The sequence below is a fragment of the Phyllostomus hastatus genome, unplaced genomic scaffold, assembly GCF_019186645.2.
Source record: "Phyllostomus hastatus isolate PE091 unplaced genomic scaffold, TTU_PhHast_1.1 phas_contig_17, whole genome shotgun sequence".
Lineage (NCBI taxonomy): Eukaryota > Metazoa > Chordata > Mammalia > Chiroptera > Phyllostomidae > Phyllostomus > Phyllostomus hastatus.
Genome location: NW_025333664.1, coordinates 11072385 through 11093669, shown reverse-complemented (window position 1 = coordinate 11093669; position 21285 = coordinate 11072385). Strand labels below are relative to the sequence as shown.

At 58.3% G+C, this 21285-nt stretch overlaps 1 protein-coding gene across 2 annotated transcripts in view; it reads right to left on the bottom strand.

Annotated features, from left to right (window-relative positions):
- Window positions 1-21285, bottom strand: part of SDC4 (syndecan 4) — a 28930-nt gene that overhangs the window by 4976 nt on the left and 2669 nt on the right. The window contains exons 2-5 of one of the 2 annotated variants that reach the window (XM_045833671.1): window positions 11848-11983; window positions 10688-10734; window positions 9676-9877; window positions 3930-6085 (exon numbers count right to left, since the gene is read on the bottom strand). In XM_045833671.1, the coding sequence (XP_045689627.1) occupies window positions 5934-6085; window positions 9676-9877; window positions 10688-10734; window positions 11848-11983 (537 nt within the window). In that variant the 3' untranslated portion in view covers window positions 3930-5933. Of the gene's footprint in view, window positions 1-3929; window positions 6086-9675; window positions 9878-10687; window positions 10735-11847; window positions 11984-21285 lie in introns of those variants that run through there. The other variant, XM_045833672.1, reaches the window with a different exon arrangement.

Sequence of the window (21285 nt, the reverse complement as noted above, 5' to 3'; positions counted from 1 at the left end):
AGAAGCATGGATTGGTTGCCTCTCATACAACCCCAGCCCTGCATGCAGACCAGGGATCAAACCCGCAACCTTTTGGTTGTTGGATGATGCTCCAACCACCTGAGCCACACTGGCCAGGTCTGTCCACATTTTTACAGATGGGGAAACTGAGGCTCTGAGAGAGAAGGCCCATGAAGCTCTGAGAGCAGGTTGAGGGCGGCCTGAGTTGAATCCCATACTCCCACTGCTGTCTGGGGCTCCAAGATCCTTCTGATCCTCTCCCTAATAGTATTTCACACTTCGAGTTAGCTGCTAGGTATAGGTAAACTGGGTGTGTTACCAGGGGCGGGAAGCGGGCGGTGGGGCACATGGAATGTGGTCAAAATCTCTGTTCCGAAACCTCCCGGCTGACCAGCCCTCGTGCTGCCTGAGGTTCCACCGTGAACAAGCTAGCCTTGCGGTTTAAGCATGGACGTCTGGGTCTCTCTCCCCCTCTCTTCTGTTTAAGTTGGGTTTCCTCAAGGAACAGCTCATAACCACAGCGTGGGTGACATTTTCAGGTGCCTTCCTCCCTGGGGAGGGTGCGGGCTGCTCAGGGGCAGAGGTCATGCAGATGGCAGCGGAGAGAGGAAGTGGTTTTAAGGGTGATGAAATCAATAAGATAATATCTAATAAGTTTGGCAGGGGTCAGACTTGACCATACTCCCCAAAAAGCCCCCCATGCTGTCAGGCTTGGCTCTGGTCCAGACCACAAGGGACAAAGTCGGGGCAGTGGTGGCACAATAATGCCTTCGGTGGTGGAGTGGCAAACACCTGCTGGAGCCGGTGCCAGCCACCTGGGGCAGGGGTGGGGGATGGGCGGAGCAGGCACCATTCTGGGGAAAGGCACGGCCTCGTGAGCGAGCTATTTATGGCTGCTTTCGATTCTAAAGTACTGATGCGGAAACCACCCTGCCAAGCTCATCCCTAAGTCTCTGCTGGTTCCAAACCTCCTCCCCAGCCCTGGCTGGGGTCTGAACGTGTGTCATTAGCCCCTTACCCTGGGGAAGGGTATCCTGGGTTTGGCTGGCTTCACCCTGGTACATACCTACACTTCTCACACTAATCACCCGTGTATATTTTCAGAGTGGTCACCTTAACGTGAAGGAATTCAAGTCTAGTGACTTCTCAGACACTGGCTACCTTGGAGTCAAAGCACCGTACTAACTACGTGAGCTTGGCGTTCTAGTCACTTAACCTCTCTGTGCCTCAGTTTCCTCCTCTGTCCATGGGGATGATAGCATTTGTTTCATGAGATGGCATGAGGAATAAAATAATTAATACATGTAAGCACTTCCCACGGAGCCTGGCCCACCATAATGATTTCGTACAGGCTAGCTGCTGTTGTGATTACTCCAGAAGCACTTTTAGAGGTAATCCAAATATTGCACCATCTCTCCCTTCGACAGACGAGGAAGCCGATGGTGCGAAGCATCTGAGTGACCTTCTGTATTAGCTTTCTCTGTTACACAACAAGTGACAGCAGGTGTAGCTGGTTAAACAGCACACGCTGACTGTCCCAGTTTCCACGGGGCAGGAGTCCCAGTGCCGCTCAGCCGGCTCTCCTCCTGTTCCAGGTCTCCCGAGGCTGTGATTAAGGGCTGTGGTCGCACAGTGGTTGGCAAAATTTATTTCCTGGTAGCTGTAGAACTCACAGCAACTCGCTGCTTCCAAGTCAATGGGAGAGCATCGCTTTTATCAGGGAGGTTCCACACCCTCTTCTAAGGGCTTTCAACTGATTAAGCCTGGCCCACCCAGGGTAATCTCCCTCTTCGCTGACTCAGAAATCAACTGGTTTGGGACCTGCGTCACATCTGCAAAATCCCTTCACTTTTGCTCTCCAGTGTAGTGACCCCCATCCTATTTACGGGTCCTGCCCACACCCGGGAGAGGGAGAGCACTGGTTGTGGACACCTGGGGCAGAAATCCCGGGGGGGTATCTCATCTCAGAATCCTGCCCACCCCACTCCCCAAACCACTGGCAAGAGGACATCTGTTTGGCCTGACAGCCCTCCCATGCACCTTGAAGGAACCACCCGTGCAAGAGTCAGTGCCTCTGGGAAGGCCGGCAGGATTGGGAAGAGACGGGGCCCGGCAGTGTCTAAGACCCACGTTGCCTTCTACTGAGCCTCGCCCCCTGCCCTCCTGGGGTCTCCCCTCCTGCAGTGAACAGGACTGACCTGTGCAACCAGCAGGCCACGGTGGAAGTGACGAGAGTGGCTGCGGAGGCGTGGCCGTAAAAGGCGTTGTGGCTCCCACCCGGCTGTCTGGGACCATTCTTTGGGACAAGCCACCCCTGCGTCGTGCGGTCACTCAGCCAGCCCTACGGGGGGCCCACGGCTTGTGGGGAATGAACACCTACTGGCCAGACATCAACACGAGCCACTGGGGAAAGCAGCTCCTCCAGCCCAGTCACACTGGAGGGGGACCACCGCCGTAGCCACCATCTCAAGTTCAACCTTGCAAGACGCGCTTAGCTGAGCTGCTCCCAAACTCCCGACCCATGGAAACTATGTGAGATATTTATGCCGTCATAAGCCTCTAAATTCAGGGGCAATTCTCCATGGCAATAAAGATAATACAGGGGCCGCCTGGAGCTGATACCTTACCTGAAAGATGGGGGTGATACAGTGCCATGTATCGAGCTCTTGCTGGGTCCCAGGACCTCATCTACCTGCCCGTCCGCCGCTGGAGCACAAAGGGAGCAGCCGGGGGCAGCCAAGACCTGCACCCAGAGGTCTCGCACCGCTCGGCACAGCCCCAGCAGAAATTTCTACGACAGTGGCATTGCAGACCATCAGCCCTGTCCCACGGGAGAGCCACCAGCTGCATGGCTATTGAGCCCCTGAAAGATGGCTAGTGCATCTGAGGAACTGAATTTTATTTTTTTTTTAATTTTAATGGATTTATTTGAATAGCCCCATGCGACTAGAAGACAGTTTCGGACAGCACAGATGGAACAGACCAGAGGGCTTTGGCCAGACCCGAGGTACGAGAAGCACAGGCCCGCTCTGTGTGCTGGAGTTCGGGAAAACTGTGTGGCAGGGTCTGGGGGGGGATCTGACACCAGACTCACTGCCTCACAGGGGGTCTGTGGGGCCTGAGCAGCCCCCAGCGAAGGGGCCCTGGGTGCCATCCTCTGATAGGCATTGTGCTTAGGAGCAGGCTCCAGAGTCCGCCCGCCCCAGTTCGAATCCCGCCTCTGCCATTGGTGGCTATGTCAATCTGGGCAAGTTATCTAGTCTCTTGGCTAGTTTTCCCATCTGTAAAAGGGGGTGCTAACAGCACCCACTTTGTGGAACTGCGACTATGAAGCGGGTCCAGGTATAAAAGGCAGGGAGAATGGGTTTGCTGGTGGTCGGCCTGGTGAAGAGGATCTTACCCACCTCCCAGGGTTGCTGAGGATCAAAAGAAGTGTGTGGAGCCTGCCCATCACAGTGCCAGCTGAGGCCAAGCAGGTGACATGAGTGACGCGGCTGGGGCGGGGGTGGGGGGGCAGATTGTAGCAGGGCACGGAACCCATGTCCAGACAGGCTCCTGCCTGTCAGCAGCTCCTAACCGTTGCCACACTGCCCGAGTGTCGTCACATCTTCTCCCCGAGAGAAGTGAGGAGTGTGGATTTTTATGGGAAATGACCTCATTTCTAGTTGGCAACTCACCGGAGGACTTTCGTCTGTTTGTTTTTTAAACAGGGTGCCGCCTAAACAAAACACGGAGGCGGGGCCTTGGCCCGAGGCTGCAGCGAGCAAGTCCCGACCTTCCCCCCTCCCCCGCAGGCCCTCCCGGGTTCCAACACCTCCGCCTCCCCGAGGGGGGTTTGGGCAGGGCGGTCGTCTTGGGCTTCGATGAGGCCAAGGGACACAGCCCAGAAAGGATGACTTCTCACGAACCCAAAATCACAGAGGCAGGCAACCTAGAAAGTACCAGGTTTTATTATCTTTTATCAAAAAATCAGTAACAGACAACAGTGTGAGGGGCTACAGGAGGTGCCGACTTCCGACATAGCCAGAGGAAAGGACACGGGGGTGGGGGCGGGGGTGGGGGTGCTGGTGGAGAAGAGCACCCAGCCAGCTGGGAGCCCTGTGTCGGCGGGGTGGGGGAAGGTGCAGGCAGTGAGGCTGATCCCACCCACCCCAGCCAGTGGGGGCAGAAGACGGCAGCCCACCCAGGCTGATCCACCAAACCTCTCTCCTCTCTGGAACATAACAAGTTCCCGAGCTGGGGCCCGATAAGCCCTCCCCACCCCTCCCTTCGCCCAGGGAGACAAAGGTCACCCCCAGCCAAGCTGGGGCTGTGACTCTCGAAGCCAGTTTGGTTCGCCAGCAGTGCGCCCCCATAGACAGATGGAGACGGTCTCCTGTGGCCCACTGGCTGCGGCAGCCCCTGGCCCCAGGTGGCAGCTGAGCACGTGAACTGCGGTGAGTGCAACTGAGGAACGGATTTTTAACTTGATGCAATTTTAATTGACTGCAATAGCCACATGTGGCTGGTGGTTACCGTATTGGCTAGCACATTGGCTGGCACAGCGCTCCAATTGTCTCTTAAATGTGGAGAAAAGAAGGAGCACCCGCCGGGCTCCAGGCAGAAGCTAGAGAGCGGGCAGAGCATCTGCCCATGCTACCCCAGCCCAGGGGAAAGGCACCAGGGACGGGGCAAGAGAAACAGGCAGAAACCCCTTCGGCCACATCAGAACTCACTCCCTCAACCGTCCAGCAACTTCACACGGGAAACATCATACTATCTCCTGAAAAAATATATTTATCTATTTTTCTAGAACCAAGAAAGAGTAACAATATATTACAAGAAAAGAGACACACATATCCTGTCATCCCTTGCATTGTATTTTGGGACCTGCTAGAAACCTAGGTCTCAGCAAAAGCCACTTCGTACAGCGGCAGCTTCGAAACGGGTCCAAGCCACGGGCAGAGAGGGCTGCGGAAGGTGCGCCTTATAAAACGGGGAGGGGGCAAAGACGAAGAAGAGACAGAGGCTCTGTCTGAGGCTATAAATAGTAAAAAATAATAATAAAAATCATATCTCCAGCTCTTCTCTCATTTTCGAGAAAAACAAACAAAACCAAAAAAAAAAAAAAAACAAAAACAAAACAAAACCCCGTTAAATACAAACTCAGCAGGTGGGGCGGGAATGTGCGGCAGAGCCGGGCCGCCTGGCACCTGTGCGCTCGAGCCCAGGCAGAGAGGAATGAACTGTAAAAAAAAACAAACCAAAACAAAACAAAAAACCCACTAAAAATAGATTTACAAATACTCTACAAATCCATTTCAGTACGAACTTTCAGCTCTTCTCCCCACCCTCCCTGCTTCCCTTCACCCTCCCCCCCCCAAAAAAAGCCTGTTTTCCGAAAGACACTTGGAAGAGCCCCGTGGCCCAAGGTGCCCCACAGGGGCCCCTGTGGTGTGGACATGGGGCCCTTGGACCGACACCTCTCAAGGTGCGGATGGTTCTAACTCCTGCTCCCAGTTCCTGGACCCGCTGTGAAAGGGCAGGGGTCGGGGGGGGGGGTGGGGAGGAAGGCCCCAGGGGTCAGCCCTCCAACAGGACTGTTAGGACAGCCCCCCGTGGGGGGGCGGTTCTGGTGAGGTGTGATCAGTACCGGCTCTACGCCCGGCTTAGATTCTAAACTGAAAGGTTAAGAAATAATCCAATCCTTGATTTGTCTTCTGAAAGGCCAAGTTTAGCCTCATGGTTCTGCTGGGACCATTGGGGCCCCAAGAACGAAGAGGCAGGCAGGGACAGGAGAAGGTGACGCCCCTCCTCTCCCTTGTCACGTAATCAGGGCTGAAGATGCTGACAGGTCCATTCCGGATGGCCCTCCCCCTACCCTAACGTCCAACCTCCACAGTCCTTCCGCTGTCCACCCCCCTCGAGTCCAAGCCAGGGCCCGGTAGGAAGCTTCAGGCATAGAACTCATTGGTGGGGGCTTTTTTGTAGATGGGTTTCTTGCCCAGGTCATAGCTGCCTTCATCCTTTTTCTTCATGCGGTACATCAGCAGCAGGACCAGGAAAATGGCGAAGAGGATGCCCACGCCGCCGCCCACAATCAGAGCTGCAGGGGAGAGGGGACAGCAAGGTGAGAGCGGCAACTCGGGCTTCGGGGGCCCGCCCCCGCCCGCCCATGGGCTCTCTCACAGTGAGACGCCATCACCACCACCTGTGCGGGGGCGCTGCTGCCTGACCTGAGTCTCACTCAGACCTCACTTATGAGAAAGGGGGTCACGGGGGTCCCTGAAGACCCCAGGGCCAGAGTGGCACGGCCACCACTCCAACCCACATCAGCCCGAGTCCAAAGCCCGGCTCTTCCCAAACTCCAGGCAGATGCCCCAGCAGCAGCTTAGCACTAACTGAGCTGGAAGCAGGAAAAGTTGCAGGCGGTAGAAACGGTCACAGACGCACACACATCTCGGGGTCCTCTTGCTGTCCCCGTGTGCACCTGTGCGCTCACCAGCATTCATTTCCACAGACAGGCAGACACACCTGCGTACACCCAGGTACACACTCCCAAACGCGGGCCTCACACAGTCTCGGGGCCGTACTCGTGCATTCTAGGTACGGAGCCTTACAACCCGCGGTTACAGCCTAGTGCCCACCCCCATCCCCCCACCTGCTGGCTGAGCCACCTGCAGCTCCCTCACCTCGCTCCTTGCGAAGTGGAGATAATAGTGCCTTTCCAGTGTGCCCTAAGAATTAAATACATTAATCCACTCAGAGTGCTTATGCTCGGGACTCAGGCACTGGAAACGTCTGTGGTTTCTCTGTCCCTCACACCGTGACTCAGGCCTGACGCAGCAGTAAATGACTCTCACAGCTGGGCTCCGGGAGCACAGCCCCGGGGCAGCTGGCCGGGTGGGCAGATGTGGGTTTCTGACCTCGGTGGATGTTCTCTGGAGGCCAGAATGGCTCACTTCCATCTGGGGCGGGGGGGGGGGGTGGGGGGGGCAGGGAGGCCTCCCAGCATGCTCTCGGTGGCAGATTGAGTCCCCTAATTCAGTCTTACTCAGGCTAAGGAGATTAACTTGCAGTCCCTGCTGCTCACACTCAGTCACAGCTAAGCACAGAGTGGGGGCCGGGCGCCGGGCAAGGAGCTTTCTCAACCAAAAGAACCTTGGTTGCTTGCTTTCTTCGGTGAGAAAGCAGCCACACGGCGCCCCTGGGAGATGTCAGGAAAAGGGCAGGGAACACCGGGAACCGACCCCATTCTAGTCGTCCTCGCCTCTCCCTCTGACAGCCCCGGCCCCTCCGGTAGGTCTGTGCTGGGACTCCCCACAAGGTCAAGGTTCAAGTACAATCTCAGAAGTGGCTGTGGTCCTAGGTGCAAACGCCAGGCCTACCACTCCCCCTGGTTTTATGACTTTGGGCAAGTGTTTTGGCTTCCCTGAGCCTCAGCTTCCTCCCCTGTAACAGTCTCACCCGCCAAACCCCAAACCCATCTGAAGGGCTGGTGTGTGAGGGAAGGGGCCGCCGGAATCACGTGGTGCTCGGCAGGTGCTGTTTCAAAAGGTGGGACTGGAGGGCCCCGCCCCAGCGGCTCCACAACGCAACTTCACGTGGAGACCACATTCTTGTTTAACTCTCTCTCCACTGGAAGATTTAGGAGAGGACAGGACTTCAGTTCTGCCTCTGGCCGTGTGTGACCCAGGGTACACCCGGGGTACCTTCTCTGGGCGGCAGCTTCCTCGTGCATAAGAAACAGTTGCTTGGAATAGATCAGTGGTTTTTAAAACTACCTTTCTGTTTTTAAATTAAAAAAAAACATATTTCACTTTAAAAGGAATAGAGCCCTTAGTTGATAAAAGCAAAACCTTATGTGAATCCCACACACAACTATGCCCACTCAAAGTGAAACTCTGTGGTTGAAGAAAGGTGGGGGGAACTTTAAAATACTTCAACCGAACAGGCTGAAATGAGAAAGACGAAGTCGTCTCCGTGGGCCCCTTCTAGTTCAACAGCATCCCCGCCCCACCCCCACCCCACAGAAGCTCAGGGACCAGGGGGCCGGGGTCAGGGCTGAGATGGGCCCCAAGTCGCCTGGGCTTATTTATACTCCCAGGGAGCCTCATCTGGAAGACCCAGGCAAAACCCTTTATCTGTCCTGGATGGAGGCAGGACGCAGGACTCTGCTTGTGTACCTCAAGCCTCCTGGGAGCTACTGGCCCAGCCGGTTGCCAGGAGACAGAGATCACCGAGCCACCACCCGGTGTGCCCACTCCCCAGGCTGGTTCATGCAGCTTGGCCCTCGGCCTGTAAAACCTGGCACAGAGGGAGTTCCCTGACAGCACCCCTCCCCCAGCTCTGGAAATCCCCGGGGCTGCCAGGGCGGGAGAGAGAGGGAGCCAGCCCCCCATCCCCGCTGCTGGCCCCACCGGGCCACGCCCGCAGCCTCACTCTCCCCGAGACGCAGCTGTCCCCATAACAGGACACTGTGGTCCAGGACCCCACGGCTCTACCCGAGGCCGGGCACCGACCCGCGCTAGGGCTCGTTTCCAAACTGTCACATGGAGGTTCCCTGTGCACCACCTACTGCGAGGGGCTCAGTGAAGACTCAGTGGCAGATTCGTGCAAAGTAACGTACACGGAGCTACTTCAAAATGGAGTCGGAGCCGCCCCCCGAGAGGAAGGGCCTTGCAGGTCTCGCTCCTCCGACCTTCGGAATGTGAACACCGGGCAAAGGAGCCTCTGGGCGGACTGGGCCTACAGCAGCCCTGGATTCCAAACAACTGTTTGTGAAGATACCAGGAGAGCCGCTCTCATGACTGCAAACTGAAGACATTCTTCAGGATGAGCATCGCTGCTCAGATTATCCGCTCCCTTAGCTTCTGTACCGCACACAGGAATCCCTTCCTTCTTGTCATGCCGTCGTCCCCTTCCCTTCCTCACTCACAGCCCTTGCCTTCACCTCCTAACGGGAACACTATGTGGCTTCCTGCCCGAATCAGTGACTCCCGAATAGCTCTTCTTCTGGATCTCAAAGAAACCCTGGTTGCCTCTCACCTTGACCTTGTCTTTTAGGTTCACATATCCTGCTACTGAGTCAGATCGGCCCTTGACCGTTCACCTCGCTATTCCAGGTTCTGTGTGCCCTGGACCATGACGCCAGCCCAAGGAGGCACCCCTGTCTGCACCTGCCGCGGAGGAAGCGGGGGCTCATGTCCACGGAGGTTCAAGAGCTTCTCAGCCAAGGTCAGGAGGCTGGCCAATGAGCAAGCTGGGGAGGGGAAGCCAGTCTAATCCTGAGGAGCTCTGGGCTTTCAGGGGAGGTTTTCCAGGAATGTTAACTTTTAATAATAATTAACTCCCCAGGCACCAAACTCAGGAGGTGAAAAGGCTTTGAAAATAAGAGAGGACTGCAGGCGAGAGAAGGACTCAGCTTGTCTGTTCTCCGGAAGTCTTTGGTGGGCGATTCTCCACCCTCCAATAGGCTGCACAGTCAGAGTCTGCCCACCCCCACCACACACTCGCGTGCATGTGCACTCTCATGCACACGCACACACACCTTTGGGGGGTGTTGTCCATCAAGACGGGACACGCTGACTGTGGCCCTGAAGAAGGGACACCGGGCAGGGAGCCCATCACCTGCAGCACTACCTCCCATGCAGCACCCCCCACTTCGAGGTACCCAGGGAGGAGCAGGGGCCTTACCTGCCAGGACCTCCGTCCTCTCAAAGATGCTGCTGCCCTGGGCAGTGCTGGACATGGACACCCTGTTCGATATCTCCTCGACCCCTTCAACAGGTGGCGAGAGCTTCTTGGGGATGACCTCATTCTCCTCCAGCTCCTTGGGTTCCGAGGGGACCCGGCTTCCAGGCCCCGCCCTCTCAGGAATGTGGTTATCTAAGGGCACCTGGATGGGGGAGGGAGAGGAGAGAGGCTCAGCACCGCAGGGGAGGGGAGGGCCCTGCAGCCCAGTGGGGAAACTGGTTCCGCTGTCTCCCTGAACCACGTGGTCCGCATGCAGAAACCAGCCACAAGCTCAATAACTAGGCCATCGGATCCCTCCCCTCCTCAACTGATCTCGTGGATCCGTCTCCAAACGGGAATGAACAGTGTCACCAAGAGTCAGGGGAAGCAGGCGTCCCCTCGCTGCTACTGGGTGGGGATTCTGAGGAACCACTCTGTGAGGAAGGTTTGGCAAAACTGCAGAATTGCCTTTAAGGCAGCAATTTCTCCTCTGGGACTCTATCTTAAGATGCTAATCAGAGATTTGGATAAGAGATGCTTGCTGTAGTTTTATAATTTTAGCATATCAAAAATTGCAAGCCACTTTTCCATCAATCAGGGCAATCGGGCGAACTAGAATTATGCGGCCTCTAAAAATAGGAAGAACATTTAATTACGAGGGAAAACACTCTCGGCCACTTTCAGCGGAAAACGCAGTGCCCGGAACTGTGGGTACCACTTGACCTCCATGTTGGGGAATGCCTATGAAAGCACAGAAAAGGGGCCGGAAACACTTCTAAATGTTGGCAGTGGTCACCCTGGCAGGGAGGACGGCCTGTCTGTGACCCACAGAGGGGCCCGCCCCAAGCGGTCACAGCCCAGGGTCACAGATGAACGTCCTCTTGCAGGGCGAGGTCAGACCCTCACTTTCCCCGCCCCCTTCCGCAGCCATCACAGAGGAGCAGGGGGAGAGGCAAGGCCTGAGGTTACTTACCAAGGGGTGGATGACTTCGGGGAACACCCGGGGGTCCTCGGGCTCATCTGCAAGGTCAGAAGGGCTGTGTGAGTGAGGTCAGGTATCCCTGGAAGAATGACCCCTTTTTGGCCACAGCTGCTGTGGGTCCAGACTTAGAAGCAGCTCCCGAATGCTCAATGCCCAGCAAGGGCCCATCCTCACCCCAGCCTCAGCCACCTCATCTGTAAAATGGGGCTCCTACCCCCTGCCTCCCTGGCTGTTTTTCCTAGGAATGTGGAGCTGGTAGTTGGGTAGATGCTTTGTCAGCTCCAAACCCTTGCTCAGGAAAGGGTAGATCCGGGGACCCATAGCACCCCTGGGTGCCAGACAGAAATACAGACTTTCAGGGCCCACTGAGCCTGCATCTGCATTTTGGCAAGATCCCCAGGAGACTCCTTTGAGAAAACAAGACCCTAGATCACAATATTCAATATCAGAAACTGCAATATTAAAACATGTACTCAGTGCTTGGTACATGCAGAGCTTCAACTGCGTCCAATGCCTGAAACACAGATGTAGTGTCATTTCTATTCCCATTTTACAGACTTGGAAACTGAGGCTTGGAGGCCATCGCCTGGCAGTTTGAAGTCAGGATCCCAGGACTCCAAAATCCAAACTCTGAATCATTCCATCCTGCACACAGGATGGATGTTTCCGAGTAGCTCCGTGGGGTGCAGCATCCGGGGCCAGAAAGTCGCAAAAGACCTGGCGACGCAGCAGCCCCAGATCCAGCCCCAAGAAGCCCGGGCACCTTCACCCACCCCGCCCCGTCTGAAGCTGGGGCTTGCTCTGGGCGTCCCACCTCCACTCCGGCCTTGTAGGCCCCCAGGTCTGCTTCCCCTTTCCAAAGGTAGAAAAACAATCAGTTCTCCCACCCCAGCCCACTCCCATTATGCCCTAGAGGTGGATGGGTCTAGGCCGATGCTCGGAAAACCTGGAGCTACAAGCGAGCAGCCCAGGGCAGGTCTCAGGGGTGGACATGGCTGAGCCGGTTCCTTTGTTTCTTCTGTTTGTGGGGGAAGGGGCACTCTAGAAAACCCCCGCAACAGTCCAAGGCTCAAGGCATGGTCAACCTCCCAGGGGGAGAGACCACCCTCCCTCCAGCCCCTGACCCAGCCTGGCCTTCACCCCCTCCGTACCCAGGTCTCCGGAGCCAGAGAGCTCGAAGTCGTCGGACTCCTGCCCGGGCCCCCCGACATCCTCGTCGTCCGGCAGTGGCCCGGAAGGGTACCGGCTTTCTAGGTCGTGGGGGTCGATGACCTCGGTCTCTCGGATCTAGGGTGGAGAAAGGAGACAGATCAGCCAGTAGCCCCTGTAATGGTCTGCAACAGCCCCTAAGCCCCGAAAGGCAGTGAAACGGGCATTCGAGGAGGAAAACTGAGGTGCTGGAAGGGGGCCAGGCCTGAGCCTGGAGTCCTGGCCCCTCCTGGCCCCCCATCTGCTGTGTGACCTTACGTGGGTCCAGTCCCCACTCTGAGCCAGTAAAAACGATAAGGGTGGTAATAATCAGGGAGGAAATACAGTACCAGGTGCCATTTCCTAAGCACTTAGTATGTGTCAGGCCTTGACTTTCTAAAGTCTAAAGGTATGACTTTCCCCCCATTTCACAAGCGAGGAGAGTGGACAGTAAAGACTCGAAATCACTTTCTTTTGATGACACAGTGGCGGGTGGAAGGCTGAGGACTCCACACCAGGCAGCCTGACTTCAGAGCCAGCTTCCCCGCCTACCGCCCCGTCACAGGCCGGCCAGAGGATATGCCCGCCAGGCTTCTGGCGGGAGCCAGAGCCCCGTGATGCCTCCCCAGCAGATTCGCTGCGGGCGGAGAGGGCTGCTGGCTCCGGGACACCTTTCCGAGCTGAGTCAGACGCGCCTGGGACGGGCTCGCTGGCTCACCCACACGTCAGGACGGCCTCAGGTCAGGGTGTTGCCCACAACAAGTGACTCAAGAGTGCGTGAGTGTCCTCGTATACTCCGGCTTCCAAAGGCTCCCACGGACCCAGGCTGCCTGCCACCAACGCCGGGGCGAGGCACAGCTCCTGCCCCCGGACCACGTGCTCCAGCATCCATACGTGTCCTTCAGCCCTACCCCATGGGGACCCACCCGGTCACAGCAGAATCTCAGGCCCACGCCCACCGAGACGCTTTTCAAAGGAAAGGAACAAAGGTCCAGGGAGGGAAAGAACCTTCTTAAGGGTCTTTGGTGCATCAGCTCCTGCGCTCGCATCACCTGGAGCTCGGGGGCGGGAAGCGCTCGGACCGCCTACCCCCTGTCCTCTGAGCTGCGGGGCTGAGGTTCTGCCTGCCCACAGAACAGCGGCCTGGGCCACGTTCATTTCGCTAATTACTCACATATTAAAGTGGCCACTATTTGCCAGAGGGGTAGGGTTTCAAGAAGGAGAATTGGCTCCAAAGACAAGGATGCCCTTGCAGGAGGGGCCCGGCCCCTGCAATGGCTCCCAGGCAGAGGCGGCGGCGGGAACCTGCTGGAAGCCCTCTCCACCCCCGCGAGGGCACGTGCTGGATTCCCAGAAGGGAGCAGGGCCGGGCCGGGAGGGCGGCGGTGGGCAGGCAGCCCGCCTCCCGCAGGACGGCAGAATCTTGGCTGACCCCTGGGCGCCCACGGGGGTGAGGAGTCAGAGAGGTTAAGGCCTGGTGAGGGATGACTTCACGACTGGGGAATCAGGAGCTGCTGAGCCGCTGGCGCTGGAATTCCAGCCCCCGCACACAGCCCTGCGGCCGTGGCTTTGGTTGGGCAGCTCAGTGGTAGGGTTGCTCTGGGCAAGCCAGCAGCTGGTACCTCGGGTGGGGTCCCTGTGCCCCTGCCCCTTCTCCCATCGCCAGTTCCCTGGGGGCTCAGGACCCAACAGCAGGAGCTCGGAGGAGGCTCACCTGGCTAAGCGCTTAGCACGGAATGGTTCTACGAACAGATTTTTTTTTTCTTTGCAGAAGTGGAGGGGGCATGGGTGGCTCAGAAAGGTAATGTCGCCTTGGCTGGCGTAGCTCAGTGGATTGAGTGCGGGCTGCGAACCAAAGTGTCGCAGGTTCAATTCCCAGTCAGGGCACATGCCTGGGTTGCAGGCCATGACCCCCAGCAACTGTACATTGATGTTTCTCTCTCTCTCTCCCTCCCTTCCCTCTCTAAAAAAATAAATAAATAAAATCTTTAAAAAAAAAAAAAGAAAGGTAATGTCACTGGCCCAAGTTCACACAGGCAGAAAATGGCCCCACTGGACCAGAACCCAAGCATGGGTCCCTTGAGCCTTTATCTACATACATGTAGACCCACATGCATAAACACATGTGCAGAGAGAGTGCCCGCCTACCCAGGTGGGAAGGGAGCAGAAGTCACACCAGCCCAGGAGGGAAAGATGGCAGGTACGACGGCCACCTGTTGGCCTGGCCGGGAGACTGGACTGGCTGTGGGAGTCAGAGCCCCGAGTCCTCTGGACAGGGGCTGGGGTACGGGCGGGACTGTTTCAGGACCCTCCTCACGCCCAGGAGCCACACTGTCTCCTGCCTCCCAGTGGGTGAGGGTGTTTCAGCACGGCCCGCGCCAACCGGCTGACAGTAACTCACCTCCGCCTTACGTCGGTGAGAACAAAGACCCCAGGGAGGTGCATATGGCCATCTCCTAGCCAAATCTGCACAACGGAGGCCGAGCCAGACTCATTCCCAGGTCAGCCCTCCACGTGGCCACCTGGTCTCCCTTAACCCTTCGTGTTTATGCCAGGCCCCTGGACAGGATAAAGGACTTGTCTACGGTCACAGCAGATACCTGTCCTGGCTCTGAATGGTCGGGGTCCCTAGGGGCCGCCTTAGACGAGCCCAGGTGCTCTCCTACAGCAAGTCAAGGTGGCCTGAGAGAACGGGGAGGTGTGCGGTAAGAGGAAACAGGAAGTTAAATTCCTCTTCAACTCCAGAAGCACCCTCTCTGCCCTCGACCCTGCCGACAACAGGGAAATTCCCATGTGGGCAGGAGCCCTGTAAGACTAGGCCAGCAAGCCAGGATCCTACTGCAGGGGCTTGTGGGTAACCATCCCCTTGTGTGTGGGGGGGGGGAGGGGTGGCGTGGGGTGGAGGGCAACAGCCCTCCCTTCCCCCGCCCTCTTTCCAGCAAGGCTTGTTCAGTCCGGGTGGCTCTGAAGGGCCAGGCCACCCATCAGCCACGCCCAGCCCTGACCAGAGGAGGACCCCACCCTCTCCTGGCTAAGGATGTGATCTGTTCTCCTCCCTCACCCCACCCCTGCCCAGAGAGCATGTAGCCACATGCACGTGCATGCACAGGCATGCTCTCTGGGCCCTCAGGCTTCCCTGTGACTCTGCCCTTCTCACAGGCATGCAGCAGAAATGACCAGGTGAGCGGCTCTGGACGCGGGCCTCACGGACCCCTGCTGGCCCGTGGCTGGCGGGCGCCTGGGGCGGGCACCTGGAGGTTTGGAGATGCTGGGTGCTTGCCCACACTCTCCACAGAAGGAAGGGGGTAGGGGCTGCTTTGTTCTAAAGCAGGGGTGTCAGACTCATTTCCACCGGGGGCCACAGCAGCCTTGCGGTTGCCTTCAAAGGACCGAGTGCAGAGCTCCTGGCCCTTGGTTAAGCAGTAGTTACATTTACACAGTCCTAAAGTTACATTCGGCCCTTTGAAGGTAACCGCGAGGCTGCTGTGGCCCCCGGTGGCAATGGGTTTGACACCCCTGCTCTAAAGGGATTGACACCTACCGACAGAAGGCACCTGAGGCCACAGAGCCCAAGTGTCTCATTTTATTACCCAGCAAACAGATTAAAAGACAAGAGGCTTCCCAAGGTCACCCAAGCAGCTGGCGGTGGAGCTGGACTTGGAACCCAGATTCCCAGGCTCTCGGGCAGGAGTTGTCCTCCCCCCCTGCCCTTCCAGGCTTCTGGCTGCCCACAGGCTGCAGCTGTCACTCCAGATACGCGCCCAGTCCTTATGCTACAGGCATAAAGCTAGGAAGAGGTCACCAAGCCCGTCCCAGAGTCCCACAGCTTTTGACGCCCAGGAGAGGTGTGGGGGCTGGGGTGGCTAGCACGAGTATCCACCGCATGCTGGGCACCCGGCCGGGGCCTTCTCTGCGTGAGCTCGTTTTACGGGCACAAACTGGTGGGGTGTTCTACCCATTTTGCAGGAAACTGAGGTTCGTGGCGTTATTCCCCCAAACTTGATAGAGCTGGACAGTGACAGTGCTGGGACTCCACTCTCCACCTTTCTCAAGACTGCGCCATGGCCGCAGCCAGACTCCTCGCCACTGCCCACGCTCCCCACTCTGCCCCAGCCCCACAGCCCACGGCCCCACAGCCCAGGGCCAGGCCAGGGCTCCAGCGTGCCCCCTCCCCCAGTCAGGGAGGGCACAAAGGCGGAAGTGACAGTGCTTCAACCAAAGAACGGAGACGCGGCTGGGGCACCGGGAGAAGTTCAGGGTCAGGGCCTGGTTGACTACGAGCTGGTGAGAGGGAGAGGGAGGAGAGCTTGCCCCCAGCTGGCTCTTCCCCAGGGGAGGTGGGTCAGGGTCAGGGACACCGGAGGCACCCTGGGGCACCAGAAGGGCACTGGGTGTGCCATATTTGGGGAGAGGGTTGCTGAGCATCCTGGGCTCCAAGACCAAACCCACCGGAGCGATGCTGGCAGGAGATCTCCGGCAGGGGCCGTTGTCAGCAGCACTGTTCTCCCCCGTCCTCCTTCTGAAGGGTCAGCCGTGCCCCAGAATGAGCAAAACCTGGGGCCCCAGCCAGGACTCTCTCTCCCTTGGCAGAAAGCAAGACCACACCAGAGTGGTTACCCGAAAAGGCAGATCCACAGGCTCAACTGTGTGAGCCTGGGGGCTCCGTTCACACCTGACCCCTCACACCTGACTCCTCTCTGTGCCACTAAGGCTAGAAGCCCCCGGCAGGATGGTGAGGACTAAGTGAGATGCCCTAGCATGCCCCCAGGGCCCCAGCACGTGGCCTGGCACCCAACGCTCAACGAATATGGCTCTTATTAACCCCCGCCCGTCTTCCTTCTGGGTGCGGGGTTACCGGTCCAAGGGCCAGAGAGACCTGAGAAAGGTCACTGAAGCAATGCCACTGCAGAAAGAAGGTGGTCGAGGGTGCCTCGCCAGCTGCAGAGGGACAGAGCCTAGGACGGGTCGGAGACTTTCCCGCAACCAATCACACCCCGTCCGGGCTGTGCAAGGGCGAAAGACCCCAGGGTGGGCCGAGCCCAGCCCGAGGTCACACCAGTGCTCGGGGCACTGGTCCCAAGCAGACAGAGGCAGAGGAAAGACCAGCTGTATTTTTCCAGAAGGACCCAACAGCAATGACCACAGATGCCTGAAATTCTACGCCCGCCCGAGCACTCCCTGACCTGCCTCGGGAGTGAAAAACTCTCGAAGGCAAAATCAACAGCACACGGATCCACGTCCTGGTGCTCCGGTACCCGAAGGGTTAAGCCAGCTCTGGGGGTGGGGTGGGGGTTCGGGTGTCGGCTGAGCCCAGGCTCTGCCCACTCGGAGGTCGGGTTACTCTGAACACAATCGCTCAGGAGAGTCGCCAGGCCTGGCACGGCCAGCAGCCGACTCCGCACCAACCCCCCCGGGGCAGCCGGTTCCCACAGCAAGGGCTCCAGGATCCCGGGGTGCCAGCTGCAAACGGGGGCAGGGGGTGGGAGCTTCCGGAGCCTCTGCATGTCCCCCTGGCCAGGAGCTGACGGCACACCCCACATCACCACCTCCCTGGGCAACCTTGGGAGATCGGGCCTCGGTTTCCCCACCTGTAAGACGGTTCTCAAAGAGACAAGCCTCCCTCTGTCCCGAGGCCTGGTAACCAAGCTGGGCACCGCTCCGATTACCGGTGGAGACAGCCGGGGACGGGCTGGCTCCCGCAGGGCCGTGGAGACAGAGGCGCATTGACGCTGGGGCTTGTAATCTCGGCAGCGGATCCTGGACCCGAGGTCCCTGCTGGACGGCGGGTGGGCCGTAAACAAGCCTCCCTGTTCTCAGCAGCAGGGTCGATAGCCTTGTCTGGGCTGATTAGATCAGCTCTGGGCGCTGGCTTCGTGCCCTTTCGAAGCCGCCCCCACCACTCCGGGAGGCCACAGCCCTGGCCCAAAGCGGGTCTGCCCCAAAGACACCTCTGAGCCCAGCTTCCCCAGGGCGAGGGGCGCCCCTGCTCCTGGTGGCCCGTCCAGCCACTGGTCCCCCCTGCCCCCGTGCCCAGGGAGGTTGGAGGGGTACAGCGAGTCCCTGCAGGCCCGGCCACGACCGGCAGGCTCCACCAAGTCACTGTTTCCACACATACCAGCCTCTCCCTGCCCCCCTTTCCATTACTCCAGGGGTCACCTGACTCGCAGCCTCCTCCGCTGTGCCAGGGAAAACTGGGGCAGACGCACTCGCTCCGGGCCTGAAAGACGGGGCAGGGAACACGCCGCCAAGTCAAGGGCGGCGTGGCTGGGTGGGAGGGCCTGGATGGAGGGTGGGAGCGGGGAGGTGGCGGGGTCACGGAGGCGGGTGGGAAGCAGGAGGGGTGGGGGCTGCTGCAGAAGGCCAAAGCCGGTGCGAACTGCTCGGATCGCAGAGTGATCCTCGGGGCACACTCCTGGAGCCCTCTGGAAAGGATACAAAGTTTCGAACCCCGAGAATTGTACCCCCCAGTTTACACTCACAATGTGGGCAGAGACACCACCTTCCAGGACCCCACCAAGCTGTCTGGCTGGTAACAAGAAACTAAACTTAGGCCAGCACTTTGCAAGTTTGCCAAACACCGCTTATGACCCTCAAGTGACACAGGTGTCTTAGAGAGGACACTGGGCTCCCACCGGCGAAGTGACTTATTAACTAACTGTGTGTCACAGGGCGGAGGAGGGGGGTATGAGAGGCAGAGCCGGGATGGGACTCTGGCTGTGGAACATGCCCAATACCCACTTTCCAGTCACCCGCCGCCAGCAGACGGGGCCAGAGGCCCCTTGGAGAGGTGGGACCTCACCCAAAGATCACCAGCGAGTTAACGACCGACCAGCCGGGTGTGTTGTACGCCGAGGGTTGAACCAGGCCCCAGCTGTTGACAAAGGCCTCCTCCTCCTCCTCCCTCACTAGGCACCAGGCTACGAAAACACGGGAAAACTGGCCCCTCAGAACACACTACATTTTCTGTCCCCCAGCAGCACCCCCGCCGCAGCCCGGAGCCCCCGCTACAGTTCACTCAGGCGCTGACAGGCCCCCCAGCTCTGGAGGGTGCCCGCCGTGTGCTGGGCCCTGTCGCAGCGGCCCCGCAGTGTCATAACCTTTGCGACCCCCCCGTCCCGTCTCTCTCTCCAGCTGCAAGCAGGTCAGAGGCGCGTCCTGCAGGGAGGGCGGGAGAGGTGGGGCTCCCGGGAACTGGTTCTGGATTAAATATAAACCCACCCCATAATTAGCAAACAGCCCGCTTCTAAGACAAACAAATAGCTGATTTGGGCGCCATCAGCCCCACCCTGGACTCCTCCTTCCCCACCTCGCCGCCACGGGTTAGAAACGGGGGAGGGGTGAAAGATTCCCAGGGGCCCAGGGGGTGGGTTCCTCCAAGGTGCCCGGTAGCAGCATCCAAGTGGCCCGGACAGAAAAGGGCAGTGTCACTGAGCTCGTCCCCCTCCCAGACACAACACAGGGGCCTTTATTTTCCGTCCCGTCGTCTCCTACAAGCATCACCACAGTCCAGATCATCTCTGTACAGGCCAAGGGGCTGAGAAGCCGAGCGGTCCCCCCTCCCCCCACTCCAGCCAGGGAGGACTTCGCACCTCCGACTCCGCACCAGCGTCCCAGGCAATGCCCTCCAGCCAGTCCCAGAGGGCAAGGAGGGGGGCGCACAACAGTCCACAGAGACCCCTGGGGTCAAGTCCAGTCTGGACTGTGCCAGCTTGGTTCTGTAAACTCAGATCAGCTGCAGCCTTAGCTTTGCTTCACGGGGTTGGGGCGGGGGAGAGGTGAGGTACCACCTGCTCAGTGGAGGCCAAACGACCAACGTGAGGACAGGCCGAACTCTTTCCAAGTCCACCTCCAGGGCACGGCGCTGCAGAGGACTGGGCCATACTACTCTTTCTCGTATGGCCCCTCAAGGCCCTGGACACTGAGAGGCGGGTTAATAGGCTCCCAGAGGTCAAGGTGAGACTCTGGCACGCGCTGAGACGCCCCACCAGAGAGCCCTCCCACAGCCAAGGGGTGGAGAGGAAACGGGGTGCCTCGGGCCAGCCCACTCTCGCTCTCTTCCAGGGACTCGCACGGCCCTGTCCAGCCGCTTGCCCCGGCTTCAACGTGGTTGGGACATCACGCCCAGCCACCCAGGAGGCTGGGGACAGCTAGGAGCCAGTTCCTCCCAGGAAGGGCCGGGGCCTGGCCCTGCCCGCCCCTCATTCAGGCCGCTCAGCACTCGGAGTCCTTGGAGAAGCCCTCCGTTTCCAGGAGACGGAGGTGGCAGGAGCTGAATGTCGTCCCCCCCACCCCCAAACTTCTTCTCTCGTTCGGGCTCTTTACCAAGAAGGCCAAGAAAGCTCGCCTCCCCGCATCAGTGGGCTCTCAGGACGGGGAGGACCCTGGAGGGCCTGGCCCAGCCTCCTCCTGTTAGAGCTGGGGCCCACTGAGATCCCCTAGAGATAGGGCACAGCACTCAAGGTCACCCAGCAAATTCAGAAGTAGGGCCTGAGGTATCTACCTTCGGCCCAGCCAATTCCCTGATCTGGAATGTTCTCTGAGGGTGCGCAAAGCTGAAACCTTGTGTTATCAGACAGATCTTGTTCTGACCTTGGCAAACCACTCCATCCCTCGAGCATCTGTGTCCTGCGGAACGGAGATAATCACACCTGCCTCCCAGAGCACCAGGAGGCTTTCTTATCGGCAATAAATAACCGTGGAGCACTTCTTAGAATAAAGTTACACGCCTGAGTATTACTTCTCCATTCATGCAAACATTTCCTGAGTTACTAACTATAAGACGGGTTTTTCACTGGAAAGGAATAGAGCAGAGTTCCTGCCTTGAGTGTGTGTGGTGTGGGGGGGTGGGGAGGTGGGAAGGTGGGGCAACTCAGAATTTAGTGCGGTGTATCATTCATTCCCTCACCAAACGTAACTTTCTTCAAGGGATGAAAAGCCTTCTCTGTCTTTATGGTTCCCCATGCCCTTTTCAAAGTGTGGCACGTAATCATTCATAGAATACCCGAGTGGGATTTGAACTGGAGGCCAAGCAGTTCAAATCCCACTTACAGATGGGGGTTATCAACCTAGAGAGCAAAAGGGACCCAACCTCATGGAGCCCCCATCCCGAGCCATGGGCCAAATACTCTCTCAGGTGCTTGGTAGCTCTCGGAGCTTCGAAGAATTCCAAAGAGCTCTCATTGGCCACTCCAGAGTCCTAGACCCCCTGAGCCAACCCCCCACCCCACTTCTGTGCAATCAAGGCGAGAATTCTCAAGGAGTCCGGAAGCATCTCTAAGCTAAAGTGCCCTGATGGGCCGGGAACGATTCCCCAGAACCAACTGGGCTCAGTGCCACCCAGGCGGGCTGTGCTCCTGGACAGCGCCACCTGGGGTGGGGAGGAGGGTGGGCCCGTCTCCCAA